This window comes from Apteryx rowi, unplaced genomic scaffold (assembly GCF_003343035.1).
Source record: "Apteryx rowi isolate R43461 unplaced genomic scaffold, aptRow1 scaffold_382, whole genome shotgun sequence".
Classification (NCBI taxonomy): Eukaryota; Metazoa; Chordata; class Aves; order Apterygiformes; family Apterygidae; genus Apteryx; species Apteryx rowi.
This window is the reverse complement of record NW_020450330.1, coordinates 309,723-331,140: the sequence shown is the minus strand read 5'-3', so window position 1 is coordinate 331,140 and position 21,418 is coordinate 309,723. Positions and strand designations below refer to the sequence as shown.

Here is a 21,418-nt window from a genome sequence, read left to right as displayed (position 1 = left end):
AATTAAGACAAAGAAAACTTGGAGGACCCACACAACGCAAAGGAAAAACACTTATCTTGCTTTCTAGGGTAACAAGGTAACCAGGATGTCCCTCATAATGATGAGTACGCTTTAATTCGATATGTAGCATAGCACATGAAGCTTTTGAAAAAGGAGATTTTAAATATTTTAAATATTGTAACAAATGTAGTGTTTTCCAACTGTATTTTACTACTGGATGTCTTTCTTTTAAAAGAATCTTTTGTTTTCATTACTGTTTGAGGTGAATTAGGATCTCCTATTTGCATGGTTTACCCCAAGCTAAAATAGATAATGTGCCTATCTCTTGACTGTAAAAAGGGTAGTTAATTAAAATCAGGTGAGATTAAACTCATCATAAATGTCTGAACATGTGGGAGGAAAAAATAATTCTCTAGATGTTTTGCTTCAGGAAAAGAGCTTCTTCATACCAAAGTGAATCCACTTTTGTGGCTTAACTAGTGAATGAGCTAGTTCACTACTTTACAAGTGAACTAGTGAATGGGTTATTCTGTGTCGTCTCCAACAGCATAAAGGCAGACCCTGTCTTACTTGAAGGGAAGTTAGTATTCAAGTGTACTAAAAACATTTTAAAAAACAGTTTGCAACCAGAGCAAAATAATAGGTGACTAATTGGCTTTAAAATACAGGCCTTGAATGCGAAGGTGTTTTAACTGGATTTTTAAAAGTCAGTTTCTTCTTATACAGGAATATGGTATTTCCAAGGCTGAGAAACTAGAGATTGCTAAAGGTTACTGCACTCCTCTGGTTAGAAAAATCCGTTCTGACCTTCAGAGAACTCAAGATGATGATACTGTAAATAAGCTTCACCCTCTGTAAGTCTTTTACTTTTTTTATACAGTTACATTAACTTCTGTAAGATTTACTGGAGGTATTCCATAGCTTTCATATTTAAAATGTCTTACCAGCTCACAGTCATTTAAAAAGTATGATTTATTCGTTAACAGCTATTTCTAAAATGGGGTCACATCTCATTATGGTCTAATAAGACTTTTTTGACTTTTAAGCTACTCCAGAGGTGTTATGTCCCCTGAACGTCATGTTCGTACACGGCTGTATTTCACCAGCGAGAGTCACGTTCATTCCCTGTTATCCACCCTTCGTTATGGTGCCTTATGTGATGTAAGTTGAACACTTTTTCTTCTGTTAGAACTCTGGTATTTTGAGAGGAACCTAAATGACCAGATCTCACTAAAATTACATCAGTTAATTTTCTTAGGTGGCTCTGAAAGTTATCACACTTCTTGAAACATTTGATTTCTAATTATACATGAAGGACATACTTCAAATGGTTAGAATGTTCATTTGTGGAAAACCGTGACTCGAGTACACCTTTTAAAATAATGCCGAGTTCCATTGGTGTGTTCAGCGATTTGAAAAGGACAGATAACCCAGTCTTTTGTTTTAAATTCTCACCTATAATTAATTCTGATATCCCCCCCACCCCCCCTTTATGTTATAGATCAAATTTCTCTAGAATTCACTTTTGGATTGGCCTATAACTTTTGTCCATTGGCATATGGTCAAGACCTCCCTACCTGGCTTCAGGAATGCTCTATAGTGCGACGTTTGCACTGCTCAGTGGATTGTCTTGCTTACCTGTATTATTGTAGAGCACTTGAAGGTGGTGCATTACTCTCCAACTTTTTGGCCTTGAAACCAAGGATAAAAAAAGACAAGCTCCCCAAATTCACATGTGACCCCACTGAGCTGCATGGAGAGGATAAATGTAGCACCTTAGAGCCTACATAGCTGCTTCTTAGATAGAGCTTGATTAATTTATTAACTTTTGAAATAGTTGTATTGATATACTTACTTCTGGTAGCAGATAACTGAACTCATTGAGCCAAAAAGCACTTTTAGTCCTAGACTTCAGTGTGACATGATGGTGTAGCAGATAAGCCTTTAGTTTTAGGCTGATAAACTTTTAAGTTTCCTGTAAGATGGATGTAAATGCAGTGTGTTTCATAATTACTGGACCACTTTTAGAGCATGAAAAAGGTGAATGTTCATTTTAAATGGTTTGGGAATGTATGGTAGGGTTCCCCCCCCACATATTCTAGAAGCCTCCATTTACTCTGTCCATTTGACTCACAGAGAAATATCTAGAAACACAGCTTAATAGTTCCAGTTGGTTGTTTTTTCTCCTCTGTCTTATTAAGTCTAAATTTGGGGGTGCAAAAAAGATACATACGTATATGTATGCATGTATATATGTATGTGCATGTGTGTGTATATATGTGTTTGTGTGTATATATATATACACACAAACACATATATACRTATATACACATGTATCACTTTTCAACCAAACACTACTTGAAACTAGTTTATAGCAAAATCAGAGATTCCTATCAGGAGAATTTAGAATGTTTCTTTTCTCTACAAGTCTACATATGCCATCACTACCAAAAGAACATGAAAGATAAAATGAAATAAAATATGAAAAGTTCTGTTCTCCACCTTTTATTCATTTGAGTATTTTAAAGTCATTTTTATGTATATTTTTTTTCTGGTTGTTCATGAGGGTATGTATTTCTTTTCATTACCTGGGAAGAGCTCTGTACTTTTGCTATGAAAGTAAAATCCATGTAAATGGTGGGGCGGGGGGACATGGAGATCATCAGTCCTTTTAAAGCAAATCACTGACTTCTAATTTTCAAGATTTAAATGTGGCTCACAAAGTGGTTTTTTTTTTTTCCTCCCCTTTTCATAAGGAATCGAAAGATGAACAATGGAAGCGAGCTATGGATTATCTGAATGTTGTCAATGAACTCAATTACATGACACAGATTGTTATCATGCTTTATGAGGATCCAAACAAGGTATTTAAAATGGGTAAATATTTTCAGAAATTAGTAGTTCTAAACTGTGTATTAAAGTGTAAACATATTTATCATTTTCTTTAGGAACTTTCTTCAGAGGAGCGTTTTCATGTAGAGCTGCACTTTAGTCCAGGAGCAAAAGGCTGCGAGGAAGATAAAAATTTACCAGCTGGATATGGATACAGACCTGCCTCCCGAGAGGTAATAATTGTGTCTTTCTTTAAAACAAAAATTGGTATTTCTAGATGTGGATATACCTAAAATAAATATTAAAAGATTGTTAGGGGAAAAATAAAAATGTGATTTTTTTTTTTTGATAGAAAAGTATCTAAGAAAATAAAGGTAATCCCAACACACTGTTCCATTTTGGATAGATGCTGGGGAAATGGACACATAATTTGGGCCTTTTTTGGCTTTGCCCAGCTGTATTGCTAGAAATGCAAAGTACTCGTTGTAATAAAAGTGGTGTCAACAGGTAGTGCCACATTGATGATGTTCTGGCAAATGCAAGAAATATTTAAGAAAATGGGGTGGTTTGGAATGTTTGATAATGCAGAGAGATGAGGAAGGACTGATATTTTCAGAGTTGTATATGTAGGTCTGTACCGTTACTACCTGCTTTCTAAGAAATAAATGGAAACAAAGCTTGGTGAGAATTCTGCGATTGGTTTCTGGGGCCAGAATTCTATTACTGTGTCAACAGAAAATTGGAGTTGGATATGGAGATCGAGCAGTATGGTTAGTTAGGACCTCATTGTCATATGCAGTGGTTAGCCAGGAGCAAATACTCATAGATATATAAAAGTCTGAAGTAATATATATTTTTATGACTAGTCATTAAATAATATGATTACTCTTTTGTATTTTTAAAATCAGCTTGCTTTTGGTTTGCTCAAAAGATTTACTTAATGACCACTTCTGTCTGCATGGTGCAAAGTATGTAGTTAAATTGAAAAGGATTTTTCTATTGCTTGTAGAATGAAGGCTCGAAGAAAACCTCCCATAGAAATGATAGCGATGAGGAGGCACATGCTTCTAAAAGGGATGAAACAGATCGGTCAGTAGTGATGTTCAAGCCGATGGTATCAGACCCAATTCACATACACAGAAAGTCACCTCTTCCAAGATCCAGGAAGATTGGTTCTGTTGAAGTAAGTGTTTCTGTTCCAGAGCATGTCTTTTACAGAAATTATCTTTCTGCTTGCTTTTAACAAAAAAGGCAATTCTGCTTTTGATTACACAAAAACAGAATGATATTATGCCTCATAAAAGGATTGCTTTAATTCTATGGCAAATCTTCCATGGCAGTGATCTATCTGAATGAATTTTTTTTTCATGAGTGATTATTTTGCCGTAAAATACTTCTTCCCCCCCCCCCTTTTAAAACCATATTAGAAAAAAACTTTTTGAAAACAAAGACCTTTTCAATCTAAGCCCACATCTCCTTCGAACTAACACACATTGCTTTTGTATTCATCCTTACAAGACAGCTGCTATTGGGAATAAAGCAAACCTTGAGAGTGATCATGCTGAGAGGGGATGGAGGATTTGGGGTGGTAGGGGAGGTGTGGAAGGCGAGAGAAATGTTTTCAGCTGTCTTTGCTTTCACATGGAGTGAAAGTGGCTCCAGTGGTCCAGCATTTGAAGGTAAGAGAACAAACTGGCAGTATTTTTTGAAGTGGGCGGGTTTTGCATTTCTTGAAGTCTTTAGATAACCCAAACAGTCTAGTCTCCAGTTTTGAAGGTCATGACATCTAGGTGTACTTCACAGATACGGCTTTAATGTCACAGCAGTGGAGGATGCACAGCAGTGTCGTGGTACCACTTGTGTGGTTGAATGGCAAAGCTTCAGTTGGTGCATAGTGGCCCTTCTGTGACTTTAATGCTAGAAGTAGACTAACAGCTTCATATTACCTCGTTTTCAGTTGCTTAAAACCATCAGAACTTAAGATCTGCACCAAATGCTTTTCCTTTTGTGTTTGTGTTGGGAATGTTTGTACACAATGCGAGTATTACAGAAGTAAGATTTACGAGTAACTTGGTTATTAGTAGTGTGGAGAGAAAAAGATGCATGGTTTTCTTCTACAAGTATATCTTTATAACTTCACATGACTTTCATAAATTAACAGAGGTAATAAATGTGAATGTCTTACATTTTCTATTTACAAGTTTTGTCATAAACAAATGCTCACAACATCAGTACTTTGGATTTTTAAAAGCTGCTTTCACTGTGATCATGCAAGCTCCCCTCCTCGTTATGAGTTCACACGCACACAACTTAGTAGTATTTTCAACTTTAACCATTTTCATTCTTGTAAATTATTTAAAAGTTACTTTCAAAAGATATTAATGACATAAATTGCTAAATTTTAACTGTGCTGGTAATGCATGTTCAGATAGAATGTGTTGCAGCRTTCAGCGTTTATTTCTGGGAAGGAAGTAGCCTACTTAAAGAAATCATTCACTGTGAAATTTTTTTTTGAAAAAGTAAAATTGGAAATCTCATCTGGCAAACTGAAATCTGCAAAACCAGTATTTGGAATATTTATACCAAATGGTATTTTCAGGTGTTTTTAAAAATGTCATTTTATTGCAACTTAAACTGCAACTGCCTTGATTTTTTTTTTTTCCTTCTCCATAGGCAATTCTCTTTTCACTTATGTCCATAATTAAAGGGACACTGTCAGGTAATATAAGATGCAACTTTTAATCTGGGTTATAGTCCAGCAATATTTACAGAAGAAGCATTGCAATTCTGCATTGAGTCATGAAAACAAAAAAACAGTTCTAACAGTAAAATGAGTAAGTAAGGCTCATCAACATTGAAAATCAAATTCTGTATTACTAAAAATGTTCATTACTAATCATTAAAATAATACATAGTGATGTAGGGCATGGGGGAATCTTAGCCTGACACTGTCCCTTGAAGTCTTATAGCTGTCCAGCAACAGAAAATTAAAAATATATATATAAGTTGGAAAACCCATGGTGCCATTACCAGACAGTCAGCTGTAAAATCTCCAAAGCAATTTTAAAAATCAATAGAAAATTTTAGATAAGGTTACAGACTAGAAATGGAAACTATTAAGTAGTAAATAGGAAAGTTAATGTACTTAGAGGGGGAAACTATTAAACAGTACGTCAAGAATAATAGATGTTGTTTCCAACACGTAGGGGAATTTTTAAAGTTTTGAACCAATTATTGACCCCAGTTATTTTTGTCTTGTACCATTATTTAATAATTGGTGTACCAGAATTTGACGAAACTGTTGTATTTAAAGATATAGTTGATTATGAGCAGAACTGATAATTTTGTAATGTTACTCTTCCCTAGTCACTGTTTAATAGTTTTAAAAGCAGTATATAAAAGGGTGCAAGCAGGCTGGGTTTTTTTCTTTTCTGTTCATTTGGCTCTGTTGAATCTAACTTTGCATGCTTTGCTGTTTTTTGCCCCCTTTCTCACTTCCAGGAAGAGAGCCCCCTGAGTGTGTCTAGCCCAGAGTGTATTGGTACCTGGCTGCATTACACCAGTGGTGTGGGTACTGGGCGTCGAAGACGCAGATCAGGGGAACAAATCACTTCTTCCCCTGTCTCCCCTAAATCATTGGCTTTCACATCCAGTATTTTTGGCTCATGGCAACAGGTTCTTAAACTTTACTTCATTCAACATTCTTATGCATTCCGAGCAACAACCAACTGTCTTTAAGGACATCTAATCCCTTGTTATGGATTACATTCAAAGCAAATTCTTCCACTTCTTAAAATTACTTCCCGAGCATGTTTGGGGGGGAAAAAAAGAGTAAGTGTGTTTTTTTCCACTGAATGTGTTGTGCATCTCCCTGAAGAATTGGTTCCTCTATAGGAAATGCAAATGTTAACACAGTAGAAAAGACATAGTCTACTGCCTAATGAAACAGATTTCTGCTTTGGCTTAGTTGTCCTTTAAGACTTTGAAAATGGCATTGCTTAATTTGGTGGTAGGTAAATTGAAAAACTTTTATTTTTTTTTAATAATGGCAAACAATACCATTTAAAGTAATTTATTTGGAACTTCATATTGCTATCAAAACTTGTTTTGCATATATCATATTTTCAGTGGCCTGGTATTAACTACTGCAGGGAACAAACTCTAGCACTAATAATTCTTGCCTTCTATATCTGGAGGTATCTGAAACTCCCAACACAGTACATCATCCATTGAATTGTACAATATTTTGAAGATTTTTCTAAATGCTGGGGAAGAAGCAGGAAAAAAGACACATTTCTGAAGCATCAATGAAGATCTAAAGACTGTTTAATATTTCAAGATATTGTTTATGTATGTGGCAATGGATGGTGTTCTGTTAACTGTACCCTTTTTCTTTATAAAAATTTTTGTAATTTCTTTTTATAGTGGAAAATCTGAAAACTATTTATATAGGAAAAGTATATATGAGTAAAGGCTGTGAGCATCTGAAGATTACACTGATTGAGCCCGTGCATGGATCAGTGATTGTATGGTGTCCTCAATAGTTTGTCTGTCTTTCCTTCCCTCCCCTCCTTTTTTCAATACAGGCGCAGTTTAGGAGAGTGCATTTGGTAAAATAAAATAAAATCTGTCTCAAATGTCTGTTCTCATATATGTCTTGGTCTGTGTCCTTTTTCATTCTGAATGCTTGCTTTGCACCACTTCATTGTAAGGAACTCATATGTGAAATGGACTCCCTTCAGAAGGGGATATTGCATGATCTTTCATATTTCCTTTATATATTTTTACTAACACTTGTCATACAGCTTATTAACACTTGTCTGTCTGAAACAGGCTGCTGTATCAAATTAAATAGACGTTTCATGCTGCTGTTCTACTTTTCCTTATTTTTCTGTTTTTTATATCCAGGTCCTATCAGAAAGCAATAGTAACTTACGAACACCAAGAACTATTCTGGAACAAAAGCAGAGCGGTCTAGGTATGTGCATATAATTGGCATTTTGTTTCATGTTAGCTTTTCCTCTGCCCGTTGTTCTGCACAGTTGTACTTTTTTTTTTTTTTTTTTTAAAAAAAAGCATATGGAGTTGCATAGGATGTGTGGATTCCATTCTGAGGTCCAGATGCCTAAAGGTACAGTGTAGCAATATTGAATATCAAAGTAAATATCTTTTTTTTTTTTTTTTTTTAAAAAAAAGCTTTTACGTGGACAGGACCAGGTAGTATTTGTAATCAATAATATCTGCTGATTGTCTGAAACAGTACAGCCTTTTGAACTGGACAATTTTTTTGCAGCAAAAGTTCTTACATAAATTATAATTGAAAAGAGCAAATTGTTTGAGACTATTAACATTACTGACTCTTTACTGCCCAAAACAGGTACACAGGATTATTTTTAGCATAATATCACTCTTTATGTAGTTTATGACTGAGCTGTTGGTTTTTGCAGAATCTTTTGGATTGAAAAGGCCTACTATGGAAACCATTAAAATACTTTTCTTGAAGATAATGTTTCCTACTGTGGGCAGTTGATGGAATTGAAGGTGTGGTACCAATGCAGGGGAAAAAAAACAAACAAACTTCAAGTTTCTTGGGTGTATCAGGGCTTTTGCACAGTCCCTTTCCTAAAATCAATTTCTTTCTTTCAGTGTTAGAATTAATTTTGCTATAATTCAATAAGTTGTTTCAAATTCTTTTAATACAAGTGATGTTTTCTGTTGTTTCTTTGAAACAGGCATTCATTTGACCAATATGCAAAAATATGAAATTTTGCACTACTGTAAATTAATATTGCATCTTTTTTCTGTAAATGTAAAATGTCTTTTCATGGGAAAAATGCAGTGTAGAAAATGCATAAACTCTCTATATATGTGTGTATATATATGTATATATATATATATATATATATATATGGCTAGAAGTAGCTTTTCCTTTCCTTGTAAAGATCTGTATTTTTGTCTAATCTTTCTGTGATACTTTTCCCTACTATATTTTTTTCCTTAGTAAAATGCATACATCAGGTGCTCTTGTTTACTGAAGTCATTTTTTTAATGTGTGCTTGCTAAAGTTAAACAACTTTTCTTTTGTCCATGTGACACAATATGGCTTGTGGAAGTTGATGTATTTGTGTGTGTAGGTGAAGATATTACTTTTGGTGCTTTTGCCACAGACCAGGCACMAAATTATTTTGGCTGTGATTGGTCACATGTGCTAGTAATGTTTCCTCTCATTGGGTCATCAAAAGTAATGAAAGGAAATATCTCCAAATAGTTGGTCTTTAAAAATCTGGTGCTACTTATCTAAAATACAAAAGATAAGTTTCTAGTGAACCATTTTTCCTTTCAAGTAGTAGTGAAGATTAAAGGAAAAAAAATACAGCATTTTTTTCCATTTTGTTCACTGGCATATGTAAATTTCATATATGGCAGATTATAAAAAATACATTTCTGTGTATGGCTTTCAGTGATGAGTTAAAACTCCTCGCAGCAGGACTGTATGAGAGGTAACACAAGTAGTCTCAATTGCATGGAAACGTGCAGAAGTCTTTTCTCTAGGAAGAAGGTTGAGCTAAACTTGGTGAAACTTTTAGGTGTTTTCAGTTTCTACCTCTGGCAATGAAGGTAGCTGAAATACTTGTAGAGTATTCCTGATTCAGTTAACATTTCATGGAGGTTAAAAGGGAAATGCTTCCATATTAATCTGTGGAAATGCATGAGTACTTCATTGCAGCCTGTCATCTCAAAGATTGATTTGGATGAAAGCAATGAGCAGTATTTTCCAGTTTCTGTTTGTTTCAGGACTGCAAGTTTTAAAACCCACAACTTTTACATCCTCATCTTGTTTTTGTTATGTTGTTTTGGTTATGTTTACATTGACGCTAACTGGTAACTTTTCTTTACCAAACTTGAAAACAGGATATGAAGTTACTTTGTTAAAGACAGTTCCTCTCTGCACATGTAGCAGAGGGTGCTGTGTCATGAGTAGAAGCACAATAAATTATGCTAGTTTCAGCCTCCAAGTACCACTTTGACATTACAAGCATATTGTGAACCTGTCCAAGGCACTGCCAAAAGCTGCCTTTTGTGTGGTAAGAGCCCTGTGCTTGCATGCTGCATGCATCCCCAATGTGAATGGACGAACACCTGGTTGTTGTATGTATTTTCTCTAACTCCCATCAGGGTCTCACTGTGCGGGCCTGTTTAGCACCTCAGTGCTCGGGGGTTCTTCAAGTGCACCTAACCTACAGGATTATGCTCGTACTCATCGTAAAAAGCTGACTTCTTCTGGCTTCATAGATGGTATGTGCACACTCTCGCACATGCACGCACAAACCCATGTGCCACATTAAACTTCTAAAGATAAATCCTAGGTTACTGATTTTAATGGAATCCTAGAATCCTTTGCCTTAGTATTAATTGTATGAGTTTCTGTTGCTTCTTTATTGCCCATAGCTTGCTTGTGTTTAACTTAATACCCTAGTTAATTCTTGTTACTGTCTTGAATTGAACACTAGCTCACAGACTTGTAATACATGCCAAGAGATTTCAGCAAGTGCATTTTTTCAATATACTAAAACTTTAGTTTGAAATTCTTTTTCTCATTTTAAACTTCTGGTTTTATCATTTCTTATTGATCTTGAAATAAATTGCTTAGAGCATATACAAGGAGTGAGAGAAATGATAAACTAATAACTTAAAAATACTGATGGTGAAAATTTTAGGATTCCTGACTCTTTTCTGATGGGGTTTGACTTACAGAAGAACAGGAGGTTTTTGGTTCTGTATAATCCGGGCTAGAGCAGAAACTCTTTCAGTAGATTTCAGAATGTAAATATGTGATAGCATACCTTTATAACATTGAGGTGAAACAGTATTCATGCTGTTTTCCCCCAAAATTCACTACTCAATGTTCAACTCTAACCTGATATAACCTCATATGCCAGAATCACCAGCTCATTCTGCTTGTTTTCATACACTTCATTACACATCTTGTAGTTACCAACAGCCCAAATTTTCTTCTTTTAACCTCTGTTTAGATTTTAGCCCTCTTCCCTGGTCCCATCTGCATGCCACTCAGTTCTAACACCTTCTCATCTTTTTTTTTTYCCTTTCTTTCCTCTTCCTCTCCTTTTTTAAAATGTCCCTCTTTTGGTAGCTGTTACGAATTTCAGGTACCTGTTTTTCTCTTTCTCAGACACCACACGCGGTTCTGCTGTTAAAAGGTTTTCTATCTCATTTGCTCGACACCCAACCAATGGTACGTTTTGCTTTTATTTTAAAAAAAAACAAAAACAAAAGGTTCCTTGCTTCATCCCTTTTATTTTTATTTCAAATATGGGGTGTACAGTATCATCCAACCATCTGTCGTTCCTAACTTCAAGCACAGCTCCAAATATACCTGTAATCATTAGATATTCTAAATCTCTTCTTTACCATTCATTAGTATAAATATGATGTCAAAATTCATTCATCAGAAAAATCTTTGAAAAATCGAAATGCTACTGTTAATCATGATCTCTAATAAATTATTCTCCCCAATTTCTCATGTGATCAGACTGTATGGTACAAGATAGAAACAGAATAATATCTGATCTTTATTGGGCATACATTTCTTGATAGCTGCTGCTGCTTCTTCTTTGTCTTCCTTCTGATGAGCTATTTCCCTCCTCATTCCAAAGTAAATAATGGAGTTGACAAATGGATTTTATGACTGTCGTCTTGACGTGACACTAAATTAAAAAAAAAAAAAACGTAAAGCAGAAGCTTTGGTTCCATTCCTGCTAAATTACAGTATCCATCAATGAACAACAAATTTACCTGATCATACTTCTCCTCTGTTCATCAGGTGTGCAAATTACTTAAATATTGCACTAAAAAATCACAGTGAGAGGGTTGCCTCTCGCTTACATTGACCTCTTGAACTTCAAGGGTGGGAGTTAACTTGTCTTCAGTCTACCACTCAAAAAAAAAAAAAAAAGAAAAAAAAAGCCTGGTTTAACGCACAGGACAGAGGTATATCTTTCTCTTCCTCAGCAAAATATTTCGTGCCTAACTTTCTACGTGATTAAATAGGCCCCAAATATATCCTGTTCATGGAAACCAGCCTCGGTCTTCAGTATTCACCAGATCTTAATTTCTTAATTCCAGTTTTAAAGTGCACGCCTGCTGGCCCAGTACAGTGATGATGATATCATTGAAACTGCAGTGGCAATCAGCATTGCTGTGTTAGATTTGAAATGCACTTGTTTAGGAACAAGATTTAAGAAAAGTGAGTGCTTGCCTTGTTTTGCCATGAAGCAAACTAGTACTGTAGTATATTCATTTGGAATCCATAGTGAGTTGCACTGCAGTGTTTCTTGAAGGAAAACTGGTATAATAAGGCTGAAAGAATACCAGTAAGCTTGCATTTGATCTAAAAAGGCCAACGCTAGTGTTCTATTTCATATACGAAATGTAGGAACCTATTTTTTATCTTTAGAATCTAATCAGATAATATTGCCAAAACAAAAGTCAGAAAGTAAGAACTGCACTTGAATGTAGATGTTTAATAGTTGGATTACTTTCTGTTCCATTTAGCACTGTCTTTTGTGACTGCATTCTTTAAAAATAGATCCATCTAAATTGCTTTTAACGAATGCATTGATTGTTCTGATTCATGTAATACAGATGTTTTACCACGCATCTTTCACAAGATAATGCATGCTGTATGAGCTCCTATGAAACCTACACACATTACAGGTTTCTAAGAGTTCCCTACTAACATACAAACATATAGGTGTCATTTTGTCTGTCCTCTGGACYGTCATTTTGATTCTCTCTGTCCCTTTCACTCTCTTACTTTTATGTTGTTATCGCACCTTCTAACTCATTTCACAGACTTCCCCCTCCCCTCATCTTTAGTTCAAGGAACATGGAGAAACAAGTGTCTTCTGACAGTGCTTTACGTTATTTTCTGGGCCTGTGCAGAACAGCCGCACCTCTTTAGGTGCTGGTCCGGTTCCTCTGCGGAGCTGCTAGGCTCCCGTGGTACATCTCCATAGCTTTTAAACCTAAGGCAGCAGGGGGGCTCTCTGAAGTGCTGCGCTAACCCTTTCATTGTCTTGCATTTTGAAGGGGACTGTGCCGTTGGGAGTAAATATAGCCAAAACTCAAGGGCTGGTAGTTTGCAGGAAATTGCTGTTTTAAAGGGATACTGTCAGGCTTCTTCGCCGTTAAATATTCTAATATATTTCTCAAATTCATTAAATACTTACCATAATTTGTCATAAAGTATTCAAATAAAACGCATTAGGTAGATTTTCAGGGTATCTGTGTTAGTCATATCCCTTAGATGCAGAAGTTTTATAACATTGTGCTGGGGTATGGCTACCTGATAGCAGAGTTCCCAAAACTGAACACAAGCCTGGAGAGGGGGTATTCCTAAAAGTTTTTTTTTTTTTTTTTTTTTTTTTTTAAGGGGGTGGGTCTGTTTTTTTTTTTTTTTCTGGTTTTCTATAACATTGCACTGAAACATTAATAGGTATTTAAAAAATTAACCTGACATTGTCCCACTGCATTCTTTGCAAGGGTAAGATTAAAAAAATAAATTCTTATTCAACTGATGGCGACACTTCTGTCAGGGTAAAGAGATAAATCTTGTGTATTTTACTGTAATGCAAAGAAAGGGTTTGCGCTTTGCATGCATGCATAGTTATATAGGATATTAACATGTATGCCAAACATTTTTTAGTGCTTACACTGAAGCTTAGCTGCTGTCTTTTTAAGAAAAAATACAAATGAAGAATGTGTTGGTGTTTTTTGCACATGAAAACTGAGTTTCCCTGAAATGCAATGTTATATTTGTAGTATAAGTGAAGCTGACATAAGCACACTTCAGTTGATTGTATATCTGGAGTGATTCTCTCTCAAATTTGAGTATGGCCATGGTGGATCCAAATACAAATGTAGACATTCTTGAGTTGAAATTTCATGAAGTTATTTTTTCTATGTAAATCACTAAATGAGGAGCAAATGGAGAACACTGGATATCAGAGGAATATTGATGCTTATTATTTTGGGGGAGGGAACAGTTCAGTTATTGCTATCTGTAAAAAATGTACCTTGAACTGAAATTCTAAACATTATTTCATTCACTATTTTTTCTTCATTTAAATATGTTAAAAGAAATGTAGCAACTATAAATTTACAGTAYTGAATTGCAAACTTGTAATGTTACAGCTGTACGTGAAAACGTTAATGGACACATTTTCCTCTTTTGTAATGCAATTGGATGAAGAGAGCTGTTCATTGAGTTATCAAACTTGCATCAGTTTACAGAAGTGCAGTTTTATGACAAGATGTGTTTAAGTGCTTTTTGAAATGTTAGTAATACAAATATGCATGGTTGGTTTATGATTAATACTAATGTAGAAAAGTAGAGTCCAGTAAATTTTTAGATTTTGGTTTGGTATACTTACCTGCTCTAATATATAAAACGTTTAGTGTTTTAAGTACTGATTTTTAAAGGCATAAAGGTAGGTGTAAATCTGTCTTACAAAGTTAAAACATGTAGCCTCAAAGTACACAAGTGCTAATAGTGTTTTCCGTGGATACTTAAGGCAACAGTTGTTTTCACAGAACACTCGAGGTGACAGAAGGTGACTTCTGCAAACTTCTCCTGTTAAGCATTCTAGCATTTTTAGCTCTTCTGTCTCAGCTAGCTGTTGACAACATAGCTGTCCTACTTCACTTGCATGAATGAGTTATCTATTCAGTGTTCTGCCTCGCATGAGAATGAGTAGGAGAAATACTACCATTTCTTGACTTTTTAAGTGATTTAATCTTAAAGGAAAGTTATTCTTCATGACCTGATTTGAGAGTAAAGTTTACTGTTTGTAGACCAATTCACGTGTACATGGGACTTGTATCCCGTGGTATGGTACTTTGAGTTTAGTATATTCTGGAAATTGGCCCACCTTTTTTCTACTCCATGTTCTATTAATGACATGATTTCAAGAGTATTATGTCTGCATGTATTGATTTTAAAATAAGTATTTTATTTTATGCATTAGTGCTTGCCCATGCAATTGCTTAAATCCTGTCTTATGTTTGGAAATCTTTTTTGTTTTTATTTTTTTGCAGGTTTTGAACTATATTCCATGGTGCCTTCTATTTGCCCTTTGGAAACTCTACACAATTCCCTGTCTTTAAAGCAGGTGGATGAATTTCTTGCCTCTGTTGCTGCTCCATCAAGTGAAAATCTACAGGAGACATGTACTGCTTTTAGTTGTAATTATGCTCTTCTTAAATTGTTAAATATTGTCTCGTTAATCTTTCTAGTACTTTGTAGCAAATGAATAAACTAAGAATATTGTTATTTAAAAAGAGAAAAGGGGGAAAAAACAATATAGACTAACTGTAATTTTAATTTTTGGAGTATCCTCTTGCTATATGAATATTATCCTAATCCATTGAGGTAATGCCCCTATTGATTGGTGTAGTAAACCAAAAATTTTATGAAGTATTAGTAGGTTTATTTCCTCACATTAAGAACTTCTCAGTACTGTCCACATTAATTCTAGTTGGATTGTAGGGAATGCTTTTTACTAACACTGAGCATGCACTTCTGGCTGTACACTGTACCGCTGTACTGGCAGTAACCTCAGCAGAGTAGTGTTGCTTTTTATATCTTATAATGCTGTTATTTCCTGTGTCTTTCAATATTACTTGGTGTTTCACATGTAGAGTGCCTTGCAATTACTTTTTTTTTAATAAGCTATGCTGCATGTTTCATGTTTACGTGATCTTGAAATGAGATGCAAACTGAGTTCTGTACATGTGCAAGTGTGTGGGAAGATGTTTTCCCATTGTGATTCTCCTGTTGTTTCTTTAGAAACTGTTTTCAGTTAGTTCAGATTTACCATTTATTAGGATGGTTATAATTTGTGTGTCAGATGAGTGAAAAGCAGAGTCTTCTTGAGGGAATGTTTAAAGAATCATGCTTTTGATGAGAAAACTTGTGCATGCTAGTACTGATACAAAAGTAATATCAATGCTAGGGGTTTTGCTCCTTTCCTGTGTTTTAAGTTTATATGCTTTAGTTTTGAATCAGCAGCTAATTCGATAGTGTAGGCCTCCTACATCTGGGAAGGAAGATAATCTAAGAAAACTGGTGTTACTGAAAAACAAATAAGGCAAGCTCATATGTTATTTTAAAGTTCTTAGGTGTTTAAAATGTTTTGTTATACTGCTTAGGATTTGGAAAGATGGTGTTTCTTTAACAGCAGTTAAGAATTTACAGTTCACAAGAGGAAAAAAAATACTTTGAAAAAGAAAGTCTTACTATTGGGGTGGATTGGTAAGCAGAATTTCACAATTCTGCTTATGTAGAGGCCATCTGTATATAGATCCTTCTGCTTTCTCACCACCTCTGGGAGCTGTCTAGAGAGCAATCTGTTGTATACCTGTTTCTTAGACCTTTTGGACTACATGTCAGTTCCAGGGGCATTTTCATAACCCATGAGAAGCAGCATTAATTGTGTTGCCAGTTGTCTTCTGGCAAAGCAACTGTTATTGAAACTTGGCTTAGCTTCACGCTGCCAGGGATGTTGTCATGTCACTTTCCGGGGTAAAAAGGAGATTTTTGTCTTTCACACTTTGAAGTTGTGACACAAGAGTCGAAAATCTGTGACTGACTTGCAGGGTTTATGGCTAAGGCTTCTGTAGTACTAGCCAAACTACTATTTTTTAGCATTTTGCTAATATGAGCATATCTTTACTATTTGTGATGTATATCTTTTTCCCCCCCTTTCAGCTTCTCCAACTTATATGAGTCCACTGTCAGGAAGAAAAATTTCTTTTAATACATACACCCCTGCAAAAATTCAACCAACACCACTTGAAGCTTTGCCTGAAAGGCTAGCAATAGAGAAACCAACCATACGTAAGTAACTTCTGTCAGAGGTAGAATAGCTAACTTCATTTAATTACTTCTAGCAGTAATTTTTTCTTACATGTTACATAATTTCTCAGGGCAGCTATTTCATAGCATTCCTTATCTATGTAGGTGGGATCATTTTAGTAGTCATCTAGAACTCATAGCATTGCCCATGTACTTTTAGCAGTAAAACTGTACTAATAGTTGCTTTCTCTTATGCTCTGAAGTGTGTGAAAGAAATGTTATGGTCTGAAAATTCATGGGGGTTTTTTGTCTTGTTTTGCTTTCAAGTATGTCAGTATTTCCAGCTATGTCTTACTGAGATGAACAGAGGAAATGTATTTATTTAAATGGCAGAATTGCTAATGTGAATAGTAGTAATGAACCAAAAAAAAAATAACATTTCATAACTGAAGATCTGCTTACAAGACGGGGAAAGGAAGAAAAATGACCCGGGTAATTCAGATAGTTGCTGCTATGCATCTGGAACTTGACTGTTGAAAGGCAGGATTCCTCACAGAGCTTGTAGATGCAGAAATTAAAAAAGAAGAAAAAGACCAGTGAGGTCAAAATAATTTTTTTTTTTTTATGCTTTGATGATAACATTAGCTTACTGCACACACAAGATATATTTCCTTTACTGATTAAATGTTATACACATGAGCAGAGTGTGTGTGTGTGTGTGTGTGAGATTAGAGCTAAAAGCTTTCTTCTTTTTCTTTCTTTTTTTTTTCTTTTGAATACTTTGGAATTTTGCTGCTCATTGGCATATGGTCCTGGAAGTTGCAACATTATTTGAAAAAGAACTTAAAACCTAAAGTTAATTTTTGACCTTTTTTTGACTTGAAACTAATAACGTGACCCTGTTTGATTTTTCTTTTCCTTTGAGTTATGCTGTTTGTGGATGCCCCCTAGTTTGTTTTTAATATCCCAGGCTTTGTATATTGGTTTCATCCAAAGGTGGTTTTGATTCTGAAACTGTGTGTTCAGATAAAAATTATTGTGCATTTGCTTTACTAGTACATTTTGAAATTTTTTTTAGCTTAGTACTAGTACCAAGAAGATAGGGTAACGTGTCTCCAACAGTGAAAATTATAATACCAAACAATGCTTATTTAAACAGAGAAGCTACTAGATAAAAAAAAAAATTCTTAAAGATACTAATATTTGAAAATATGTAAGTATATCTTCTAGGAAGTATGCTGTAGCAAGTATTAGGAAGTTCCACATTCTCCTTTCTGTGATACATGGGTCAATACCATTTTGTTGGAAATGTGACCTGATGAGAGGAAGATAATTCCCTCAGCTCTGAATCTCAATGCCAGTGTCCAGGCAGTATCCTCTCTCTCATGTAGAGTAAATCTATTAATTTTTGTTTGCATGTTTAAAAAAAAAAAATTAAATCATCAAGCCAGTCAGAGCTTACCATTTATACCACAGAGCTGTGTGACCAGACTTTGGTTAAAGCAGCTGATAACATTATGACTGTCTAATATGTGCAGTTTGAACTGTCAGCCAGTCACACTGTCTGCTTTTGGACATTCATGCTGTTTTGAGGGCATCAAGAACAAGGTCGGATTGCATTTCTGGTCTCATTAGAGACAGCCCTCCGGTTCTAAACTAGCTTGTTATGGCTGCTCTGAAAGAACTTGTTAACTTTCTTCTCTCTTTGGTCATGGAGTTTGAAGGCAAACACTGATCTTTACTATCTTTTTTTTTTTTTTAATGAAAATACTTTTGCTTACATTTGCAAAACTTTCTAATGACCTTTCCCAAGGAAAAGTTTCTAAGTTTTGAAAATATTCTATAGGGAAGGTTGAAATCTTAGTCCCTGTTATATTTCTAAACAGCTACCTCCTTGTCAAAGAAAGCTGTTTTGCTCTTCAGGACATGTCTTATCTGGTCCTTCTTGCCTGTTTCCCTTTTCTTTGTGTTCTCTGTAGATTTGGTGGTTCCCTTAAGTCTGCATCTTTCCTTTTTAATGGGCTATCTGGGGTTATTTTTTATTTTCTGCTTAGAAGAAATTGTTGGAGTACTGGAATCCTTGCTGTTTCAGTGAGGATGCTATATGTGACAGCTTTGTTAGCTCCAGTGATTGAGCTTTTGCTGAGATTTCCCCTGCAAGCCCATGTATAAATGCATGAATCTAAAAGCTGTGCCTGTTTCTAAATGACAAATGTAGGAAGATTTGCTTTTAAGATAATGTAATTTAAACCCTTTGGCCCATCAGATTACCAGCTTTAGTTCAGCATTTTAGGAATAAGAAAATGTAAATTTAATGTCCAGTTCCTATATAATCTTGCTAAAGTGTTTTTGTTGCCATTGGGTTTTTTAGATATATAGATCTTTCTAAAATGCTGTCCAGCAGCTTACACTTAAAACGATTTTTTTTTTTTGTATTGCAACTCCAAGAAGATTTTTTTTCCTACCCCTACCAGCTTTGGCTTTTCTGTTCTTAGTTAATTTCTTGCTTTCTAGGGTTTTCAAATCTGCTTTCATCTGTTTTATCTATTAAAATGTGTTCCTTCTGCTGTTAGTCTGACTTCGTAAAATTCAGTATTTATCCTACTGATGTGTGTGGTTTTGGGGTTGTTTTGCTGTTTTAGTGTTAGTATAATGAGTTTTTAATAGTAGTGGATGGCTAAACATGTAATTTTAAGGTCTGTTTACTTTAAAATCTGCTACTTATTGTAGCACTGTGTGTGTTTCTGTGCTAGGTAACTTCTGTTGCATTTGCTTTGCTTTTTATCTTTTCAGCATGGATGTTCTTATGTATAAAACATAATAATTTCTTTCTTTTCTTTACCTTTGCAGCTACCAGTGGATCTTCTGGTTGTGTATCTAATGTTAAGCTATCTCTTGAAGAGACCTCACTAGATGTAAAAGTTAGTGATGAAACTTTCTGAGAAGAAATGAAGTTGACCAGAGAAATTGGAAGCAACTTCTTAAACGATTCTTTAGTGTGCATTGTAGAGAAGCAAACTAAATGATGATTGAGCTTTCAAAAGCCATTCACATCTGCATTTCATAGTGCACTTAAACCCATATGGACTAAAGACAACTAGTGTGCACTCTACATATCTAGGTCAAAGATCTCTTCCCATTTTTTAAAACATTTAAGGAAGTATTTATTTATCAGCTTGATAAACTGCACACCTTTAACAAAAAAACTGCACAAGAACTTTTTTGGTGTCTTCAAATATTTACTGTAAACCTGTACAGAAAAGAAAGAAAAAAAAACAAAAAAAACAGTGGTATGTTATAGTGGCATTGTTCATGCCACTGTAATGAAGCATTATCTGTTGTCATTATGAACTTCTATTTTCAGGAGTTCATAATTTGCCTGTGAGTTTCTTTTGTGGGCTGAAAGGTAACACATGCCTTTGCTAGGAGCTTTCTCTTTTCTTTTTTTTTTTCTTTTTTTTAAATTTAACCACACTTCCAAATAAATCACTYTGCCTGTTTCTGAAGGTAAGCAGGTGTTTTCTGCATTGGAATGATTTTGTATCATATATGCTGCAATAATTGGGCATAATGGAGTGAGTTAATGTATTTTCACTTTTGAGTCTCCTTACTTTTATTCTGTGTTTACATCAGACCTATAACATTCTAATATACCTTCTCTTTTGTTGTTTAGTATTCATGCTTATATGTGGGTACCTGTATATCATCCAGCAGATAAAATTGTCTTTTATATGTTTTTATCAAAAAACTTCTTTTGTTTACTAAAAAGACAGCTTTATTTACTTCACCATATGTTTGTACAAAAAGGTGACATTAAAAAGCAGGGTTTATAAAAAGAGAAATGGTTACAGCTGGTCTGCTAGTAAGTTTATCCTGAAAACTGTAAATATCCCATCTGTGCTTTATTACCAGCCCTTCAGAGCAGAGAGAGACTGCGGTCCTACCAGAACTCAATGCTTAATGTTACAACATGTAATGGAATACTCAGGCTTCCGGATGGCCCCATTGGGATTTTCATACCTCTCTCCTAATTCAGGAGGTTGCCAACAGCTCTCATTAAAAGTCATTAAAGATCTTACAAGAGCTGTGAGAAGCTTTAGTAAGTCAGTGGTGCTTTGAGTGATTGGGTTATGTAGAGTAATCATCCTGTTTCAGCAGTTCTTGTGATTATCTGTGGCATGACAAATTTTTGAATGTTTATAATTATCCCAAATGTATGCAAAATATTGTCCACTTTTGTAAGTTCAAGTGATTATTAATAACTGACTTCATAAACTACAAGTTAGATAATTCCTTTCACATTTAAGTTGCAGAAGACACAGCTTCAAGGTAGTATTTTTAAGCAAGTAAGGCTTTTGCTGCTCTTCAGAGTCAGTGCAACTATAATTACATTCACCCTGCCACAGAGTCTGAGTGTTTAAACTGACTATACATGAAATGGCTTCAACAAACAAATTCTATAAAATACCGGTTAAATACCAAAAATATGAAGGGTTTCACAGCTCTGTACTTAAAACATTTCATTTTCTGTAGTGTAAATGTGTTATTGACAGTGTTTGTCCTGCACACAACTGAATGTACATGTTATGTTTACCATTAAAAAAAAAAAAACTGTTAAAACTTAAGTATGCATATCATTCCAGTCAACCAAAGCTGTGGCATAACTTTTTTATGTGCTCCTAAATAAAAAACAAGGTCACTGGCAACTTA

At 35.0% G+C, this 21,418-nt stretch overlaps 1 protein-coding gene across 9 annotated transcripts in view; it reads left to right on the top strand.

Annotated features, from left to right (window-relative positions):
* PPIP5K2 (diphosphoinositol pentakisphosphate kinase 2) overlaps window positions 1–21,418 on the top strand; it is a 42,432-nt gene extending 21,014 nt beyond the window's left edge. For 2 of the 9 annotated variants that reach the window (XM_026074242.1, XM_026074251.1), the window contains 12 exons: window positions 727–854; window positions 1,047–1,161; window positions 2,757–2,864; window positions 2,949–3,065; window positions 3,842–4,015; window positions 6,334–6,507; window positions 7,741–7,810; window positions 10,009–10,128; window positions 11,024–11,086; window positions 14,950–15,096; window positions 16,622–16,750; window positions 19,559–21,418. In XM_026074242.1, coding sequence (XP_025930027.1) covers window positions 727–854; window positions 1,047–1,161; window positions 2,757–2,864; window positions 2,949–3,065; window positions 3,842–4,015; window positions 6,334–6,507; window positions 7,741–7,810; window positions 10,009–10,128; window positions 11,024–11,086; window positions 14,950–15,096; window positions 16,622–16,750; window positions 19,559–19,650 — 1,437 coding nt within the window. In that variant the 3' untranslated portion in view covers window positions 19,651–21,418. The remainder of the gene's footprint in view (window positions 1–726; window positions 855–1,046; window positions 1,162–2,756; window positions 2,865–2,948; window positions 3,066–3,841; window positions 4,016–6,333; window positions 6,508–7,740; window positions 7,811–10,008; window positions 10,129–11,023; window positions 11,087–14,949; window positions 15,097–16,621; window positions 16,751–19,558) is intronic. The other 7 variants (XM_026074243.1, XM_026074245.1, XM_026074244.1 and 4 more) reach the window with 7 other exon arrangements.